This window comes from Narcine bancroftii, chromosome 11 (assembly GCF_036971445.1).
Source record: "Narcine bancroftii isolate sNarBan1 chromosome 11, sNarBan1.hap1, whole genome shotgun sequence".
Classification (NCBI taxonomy): Eukaryota; Metazoa; Chordata; class Chondrichthyes; order Torpediniformes; family Narcinidae; genus Narcine; species Narcine bancroftii.
This window is the reverse complement of record NC_091479.1, coordinates 80,753,128-80,761,644: the sequence shown is the minus strand read 5'-3', so window position 1 is coordinate 80,761,644 and position 8,517 is coordinate 80,753,128. Positions and strand designations below refer to the sequence as shown.

The following is an 8,517-nucleotide window of genomic DNA, read 5'->3' as shown; positions in this document are numbered from 1 at the left end:
TCCCTTCTGAGGCTCAGAGCCAACCACAGTGCTATTGGTCCAGCTGCTGCCTTGCCCTGATAAGTCATACCCCCCCCCCACCCTCCCAGCAAAGGGGTATACTTGTTGATGAGGGGAATAGCCACAGGGATGTTCTGCACTGGCTGCCTATACCCCATCCATCTCCTAACAGTCATCCAGTTACCTGCCTCTTGCCTCTTAGGTGTGACTGTGTCCTTATAGCTTCCGTCTATCACCCCTTTGCCTCTCAAATGATCCAGAGGTTATCTAGCTCCATTTTCCGTACACAACCTGTAAGAAGCTGCAGCTGGATGCAGGTGCAGCCATCAGGAACACTTGTGCTGTCCCAGAATTAGAAGGGGGTTAAGTTAATAGTGACAAGTTAAAGTGTGATTCTGTTTTCATGTCTTGGTGAATATCTATTGCTGCTGGGTTTTGGGGTCCTCTAGACTCCTAACAAGCCCTTCTGGCCCACATTGCCAAAATACCCCAATTAGCCTACAAAAAAGTACATTTTTGAAGGGTGGGAGGAAACCGGAGCACTTGGAGGCAACCCATGCAAACACAGGGAGAATGTACAAACGCACTAATCACTATCCTAACCATGCCACCCAAGAGAACACTAATGCCCCAACAACATTGATCTATTTCATATTCGTAAGACCAACAGGGGAGAAGTAGCTTTACTTCTGGGTTCAACAATGTCAAGGCCTTTATTTGTTTTCTTTCATTGGCAAAGTTCTCATAAATTCTATGATTTTCTTATTTTATAAACTTAAATGGCAAGAAAAACCATGTGATTTCAAACCAGACTAAGCAATGCCGAGGGTTAGCTCTGGATTACTTGTAAAATAAAGGGGCAGCAATGGGGGCAGGGAGGAAACTCTTGCAAATTTCTACAAAAATGTGGTAGAAAATTTGCTGACTGGCTGCATCATGGTCTGGTATGGGGACACCAATACTCCTGAGTGTAAAGCTCTGCAAAAGGTAGTGGACACAGCCTAGGCAAAAACATGGACAACATCTACAGGGCACGCCGCCATCGGAGAGCTGCAGCAATCATTCAAGGATCCACATCACCCAGCACCCAGACTGCTCTCACTACTACCACGAGGAAAGAGGTATAGGTTCCACAAGACTCACGCCACCAGGTTCAGGAACAGCTGCTACCCCTCCACCATCAGACTCCACAACAAACTGAATCAGGCTCATTTAAGGACTATTGCTTTTACACTTTATTGATTTATTTCCTCTCTGTATTGCAGTTTGTTTACTTTATTTTCTTAAATATGTACATTGAGTACAGTTTTTTTTGGCACTGCCAAAGGGTGGTAATTCTGCCTTTTCCACAGGAAATAGAATCTTAGAGTTGTATGTGATGTCATGTACATACTCTGACAAAGAATCTGAATCTGAAACAACATATGAAGACAACTTAAGACATGGCTCTACCCCTACAATCAGAAGCCTACTGATGCCATCTAAACCAATGTACTTTGGCAATATATACTTGGATACTTCCCCCATAGAAATGCAGTTGAGAATCATACATCAAAAATCATACATATCAGACGAGCTGAGATAGACATGTTGGGCTGAAGGGCCTGTTTCCATGCTGTAAAATTATGACATCATTGGTTGGAGAAAATACACACCTAAGAATATGACTATGCAGAGCACAAAAGATCAACTTTATTTCAAAAAGAAACCATTACGCCGAATTTATTTCACTACAACATGGAGGTCACTTACAACATTCTTCCTCATCACAAGAAATAAATTACAGCTTCATCACTAAATAGTTTGTAGAAATTTGACAAGAATATAACACAAAAATGTAAATCTGCATTTACATTTCAATACCATCTAGAATGGAGTGATAAGAGGGTAACTAAGAGTCAGTACATTTAAATTTTTGGCATGGGTCCTGGAGCACACAACAAATTAGAATTCTTGCACATAAACTTAGCGTTAAATTTGCATTAGTCTTAATGCTGCAATAGAACCCAAACCTAAAATATACAGTACAACTCCGATTACCCAAAATGGTCAGGACCGGATAAATGCTATTTTCAGATAACTGATCTTTTTTTTTAAAACAGCCCAGTAGCAACAGCAAATCACTTGTAACAGTGTTTAAACAACAAACAAGAAGGGAAGGTTTTTTAAGCATGAAATAATGTTCAATTCTCATCAAAAAAAAAAACAACCTGAACAAAATAAGATAAATCCAACACCAAAAACTCAAAATTCTACTCAGAGGTTTCTCCAAAATGTTTTTCAAACCTGTGACATCAGTTTGGCTCCAAAAGAAATAAATCCTGTTTGTTTCGGATATCCTCATTTACCGGAGGCGAAATGGCGTCATTTCGGCTTCAAAATTTTTCAGATAAATGAGGATTTCCGATTTTTCTGAAACCCTCAATTATCTGAGAAAAATTATGGAGCCATCAATGGATGTCACTTCCAGGTCCAAAAAATTTAGGATTTCAGGTAATCAGGAGTTGTTCTGTACTAGCAGAAAAATTATGATATCATCGTAAGCACCTGGCCTCCTCTTCAAACATCCAGATCTCAGCCACATCTCCACAGGAAGAGTTAACTTTAGAAAGGAAGAACCCAGGAGCAAATTGCTAGCTATTACAACTGCGTTAATGATGTATGAGGTAGGGAATCTCAAAAAATTGATTGTGATAGAGTGAAACAAAAGAAAGTGATTGTTTAAATAATTATCAGAAAGTGAGAGCTAATCAGTACAGAAGGGTGATACTAATTTACCCTCATCACCTGAGCTGGCGACTTCAACTTGAATATAGGTTTCCAAATTTCTCATCACATGACTGGAGTTGCCAGCTGCCCACCCCTACAATCCTACTATTGGGTGTTCACTCTGCCCATCCTTTGCTTTCACAAACTGGAGAGAAAATTGTTCTCATTAACCAATTGGATGATTCTTGTCTGTCAAATGCATTCATTTCCCCCATGTTTAATGTCCTAATACTGGAAAATGAAAGTGTTCAAAAAAAATGGCATTCTTTCCCCCACTTTTTATGCGGCTTTTCTCCTGGGGTCGCCTCCAGCAATATTTCTAGGGATGAGTCTTAAATCCCGGGGAAGTGGCACTTTACAGGAATGTGGTTCCACTAGGTTGTGTTTCCTCCAGTGAACCCAGTGTGGATAAGCAATATATTCTCTTTAATTAACCCTTGGGTCCTGGATGTGGAAGGTACATGATGTTCCAACCCAAATGTTAAAGGGCTTCTTGATCAAACAGCTGCAAATAATAGCACTTTAGGCTCACACATGGGAAACTAACATTTACTTTGAGATGCTGAAGTCCAATAAATATGGCTTTCAAAAAATAATGGAAAACAATTTAACATAAGCAATGCATCACAAAAGCAACAGCCAGCTCTTCGTAAGACAATCGTGCAGATTTGGCTCACTAAACCACTACTGATTTTCTATTAATAAGTTTGGAGGAAGACAAGGTTATTATGAAGTACGTTTACAAAAAAGAATAGAAAGTAAACATTTCAGATGATCCTCTGGCAGCTGGACATTGTTAGAGGATTTGTTAGTCATGCAACAATTATAAATGACAAATAGTAAGAAAAAACAGTGAAACAAGGAAGTCTGCAGATGCTGTGTTGTAGTTGATACACAAAAATGCTGGAGAAACTCAGCAAGTCCCACGAGATCCATGGGAGGCAAAGATAATATAACCAACATTTCAAGTCTGAGCCCTTTGTCAAGGTAGAGCCCATGGTTATATATCTTTTCCTCTTACAGAGGTTGCAAGATCTGTTAAGTTCCACCAGCACTTTGGGGTATTAAATAGTTAAGAGAATCCTATTTACTTGAACTCACTGCAAATATCCTCCTGCTCATTTGAATCACGTCTTGAACTAAATTGATGATTCTTGATTTCTGCTCTCCGTAGATTCCCATTATCTTGATTACATATGCAGGATTTACAAATTTTACTATTTAATGTATCTTATTTTAAATTGAGTATCAACTAATTTTTTTTTAAAATTATGCACCAGGTCTTATTTGATTCATATAGAGGTAGCAAAATAAAAAAGTGAAAATAGTTTTCCTGATCTTGAAGTTGAAAAAATATTTGTTTTATATCTAATGCTTAGTTTTTTTTATGCATTTATTTGCTTCTGTAGTAGATCATCTACTATTTTTCTTGATTAATGAAGCCTGGTGCATCCATGTTTCTCATCCATAGTTCTACTCATATTATATTTAGAAACCTATCCTAGGCTTTGATCACTCTTTACGTGGAGGAATTTCTTAATTTCAATCCTAAAATCTTTATTTAGTTTGACCTATTGCCTCCAATTCCACCTGCACATCAATTTACACATTTCAGGATTACCTTATTCAGCTTCTCAGCTATTTTCTACAAGATCACCTCAGTACTTCCATTACCTGCTTCTTTAGACTTTCCTCATGAATCAATATGAGGAGCAATTTGAAGTGTCTTATTTTTATTGGTGATCAGAAATACATGGGCCATTCAACAAGCATTCTGACCAGAAATTACAAACTTTGACATTGTCTCCTCAAATTTGTTTCCTACCATTTTGACTACATACTTTTACATACCCGTTGACAGGTTTGAATAAATGTATTGAAAGTCAAGTTAACTAAGATACCAAGCTTCGCCGTTTCAATACAGTTGATGGAGGACTGTACATCATCAAATCCTCTTTCAGATGTGCAAAACTTCGTGCTTCTTTGAATTCATTTTATATTTCACCTATGTTAATTTTACTGACCTTCGTAGTGTGATATCACCTTCAGACTTGATTAGTTTGCATTGTCTGAATTTAGTTCATGACAATTTGAAACAAGAGTCCTAGCTCCAAACCATGGGGAAACCCCAAGGTTTAGTAATGTTACTAATGTTTAGTAATGTTGGTTCAGCCCAATCAAAATGTTTACAGCATTCAGATAATCCAGCAAAAAAATGTTTCACCCTCCTTTCATGATGTCTAGTTTCTCATTTCCACTTATCCTACACCAGTGGTTATCAACCTTTTTCTTTCCACTCACATACCACTTTAAGTATTCCCTATGCCATAGATGCTCTGTTATTAGTAAGGGATTGCTTAAGGAGTACATGGGTGGAAAGAAAAAGGTTGAAAACCACTGTTTTAATCGTACCTAATTGACTCGTTATGTGCACAGTTTCATAACTCCAAAGGAAATGGACCAATGACAATTTTTCTCAAAATATTTCAGAAACAATTGGGTCTAGAGCAGTGGTTCTCAACCTACCCTTCCCACTCACATACCACCTTAAGCAATCCTTTACTAATCACAGAGCTCTGATGGCATAGGGATTACTTAAAAGTGGTATGTGAGTGGAAAAGGTTGAGAACCACTGGTTTATATGCACACGCTCCTCAAAATGAGAGATGTTTTTCAAAATGGGTTTATGTCTATGGCTTTGTAACTATTACAGGACATAAATCTCACCAAGGTGATAAAACAATACAACATTGATCATTTATGTTCTGTTATAATTTATGGGGTCTACAACAACCATCCCATGTGATGAACTACCAAAAACATTTTGCAGTTTTGGTTTCTCTTGTTGTTGCCATTGAGAAGCTGCCATTATCCTTTTGAAATACATATCATGTATAAAGTTACTTTTTTTTTGCCTTATTGCTGTTATGTGGTCTGGGAGAAAGGAAAGGAATACTAGCCCATTGCATTTTACACATAATTATGGTAGGTTTTTCTTTTAAAGATCTAACTGATAAACTTCAAAATTTGCTGTTTTGTAGCCTTAGTTAATTATCTGACACAATACATACCATCTAATCTTGTAGTGATTTGTGTTCTAGGCTCATTAGTTAATGAATTTGATGTAGTCTGTTTTTCACCATCACCAAATTTATACTCCAGAAATGCTGTCAGACGTTTATTGTGTTACATAACAAATCTTCAAAACCAAATTCATGATTGAATCCACTAGATCTGATGTACTTCTTGTACATGAAAGAAATTCACAGTTAAAAGAAGCTATATATCTGCATGAATCAAAGAAGACTTCAGCATCATACTAATGTACTTTGATTAGTTTTCTGTGGAACAATTTAAAAAAACACATTGCCCTGATTTCTCACCATGATAAGCATGTCTTTTGGCTTCAAATAGTTATCCAATTTGGCTTTAAGGGATTCAGTTGATCTATCTATTAATTATGCATTCTATGCTATAATAAGTTACTGCACAACAAGATCTGTTATGCCTCATTCCTTTCAGTAACAATCGTACAATAATAATTCCAATCAAAATCCTTTATTATTTTTGTCCTCTCTGATCTGGTTAAAATTGCATCAATATTTAATCACAGGAAATGGGAAAAGCACAGCACAGGCCAGGCAGCATCGGTGGAATAAGAAACAGAGTTAATGTTTCAGATCCAAGATGCTCTCCGACAATGGACTTCGACCTGAAACATAACCTCAGTTTCTTTTTCCACAGACACTGTCTGACCTGCTACATGTTTTTAGACTTCCAGCATCCAGAGATTTTTTTTTCCATTTGCAATATTTTCTCATGCCTTACGAGATACATGGAAACCTTAGCTTTAAGATTCCCTTTCAAGTTAAAGTAAGCCAACTCAGATTACCATTGATTTCAGGCTTATTATTTTACAATAAGGACAATATTGGCAAAGCTGCATTACCACTAGTGTTATCATTTACTTTAATTACTCCAGATGGTGTGACTTGGTAAAATGAAATAAGGATAGCGATTATCTGTCGTTCAATGGAGAATGGACCTCCATGGGGAATTACTAGTTGAATATGGGAGAATCTACCAAGGATCTGTCGAGTTTATCACATCAAGGGAGATGGGATAGTGATGAATTTCTGCCATGCTTGTTAACACTTAGACAATGAAGATTTTGCTTCCTGAACACTTTTAGGTATATTTTATGGATTTTGGGTTGTTGATCACAAAAATCACCTTAATTTTTTTTATCATGTTCCACTTTTGGATATAATCTATTCTTGTGATTTTCTATCATATTTTAAGTCTGCTTCAAGCACACAAAGCCATGAAGTGCCACATGTCACTGAAAATTCATTTTCTGCATTCGCACTTGGAATTCTTCCATTCTGATCTTGATGCAGTCAGTGATGAACATGGTGAAAGGTTTCACCAGGACATTGTGACTATGGAAAAGTGGGATCAGGGCAACTGGAATCCATCAATGTTGGACACTGACACGAGAGGTAATAGATGCTGAGTACAAAGGCAAACCATTTTTATATCAGAACTAACGCAATGTGTCAGCATCTTTAGGCGATTAAACATGCTAAATTCAATAAAAGTTCATGTTTTTCCAACTTCGTATATGTTACAGAAAATCTGAAATTATCTTTGTGTTCAGCTTGAATCTATCGCAATCCCCATTTTTTTTCCCCCCCTAAGAAGAAAATCTTTTGGAAAAAAAACCTGTTGTCCAGTGTATTTATCTCTGCTCTGCAATCTGGAGAAGTTCTTCTGATATTTATTAATTAAAAAATGACACAAGAGATCAAAGCTAATCTGTGACAGTGATCACCTATTTTTCCTTTAAATCAATTGTACTCTCAGCAAAATTATCAAAGCCATGTAGGAAAAGTAATAAAAGATCCAGAAGTTGAATATGGACTGAAGGAAAAGAAATGAAACTAGTGCTTATAGAAGGGGTTTCAAATTCAGCACAGAACTGAAATGTTTGAGAAGATGGAAGAAGTTTAAATAGATGGGTAGCTGCAGCAGTTTAGTTATTGCGGATTGATTATCAGGCAATCTTATATACATTTTTTATTCCAAATAAATGGTGATTCTCCGAAGGGTAACAGCATTCCACATGACACTCAACAACTGCATTGAGAGCTAAAGTGCACATAATTCACACCACACACAGTTACACCTGCACGTCCAGGAATTTTGCCTCAACCTAGTTAGAAAACTATACCTCATTTTACAGCCTTTTATCCACAGACTGAAACAAAACACCCTCTGAACAATCTAAGGATGTTTCCATCCCTATTTCCCCTGAAACTTTCAAATCAGCATTTCCCCAGCTTTACTTATCTATTCCATCATCTGAGAAATGAAAACATTCGAGTTAATCAGAAAAGAGGCTTGCAAAGGATTTCCTCAGGTTTCGAATGGTCTCTGCCTTTGCTTCGTCTTCGTTGGTACCAGCATGCTGAGGGGTCTCAGAAACACGGAAGCTGTTTGTCAGAGATTGTGATTTGCTAGAAATTAAATGGGCACAGGGTTGTGTTAAAGCACAATAGCAGCCATACAATTAATGCAAAAAGAGCTTCTGAACATTATAAATAATTCCCATTTAAAATATCATACTCTTAACTATGTGTTCATCAACACAAATCATCTCATTTTAGCCAACTTCACACTTCCAGATCAATTTTATTACCATTAGGTATAAAAAAAAGTTCAGTCTACTCTGACATATGATTCTCT

General features: G+C 37.1%; 1 protein-coding gene across 3 annotated transcripts in view; it reads right to left on the bottom strand.

Moving 5' to 3' along the window:
* Positions 1–1,672: 1,672 nt before the first annotated feature.
* LOC138746011 (synapsin-3-like) overlaps positions 1,673–8,517 on the bottom strand; it is a 226,831-nt gene continuing 219,986 nt past the window's right edge. For all 3 annotated transcript variants that reach the window (XM_069903681.1, XM_069903682.1, XM_069903683.1), the window contains one exon: positions 1,673–8,288. In XM_069903681.1, the coding sequence (XP_069759782.1) occupies positions 8,156–8,288 (133 nt within the window). In that variant the 3' untranslated portion in view covers positions 1,673–8,155. The remainder of the gene's footprint in view (positions 8,289–8,517) is intronic.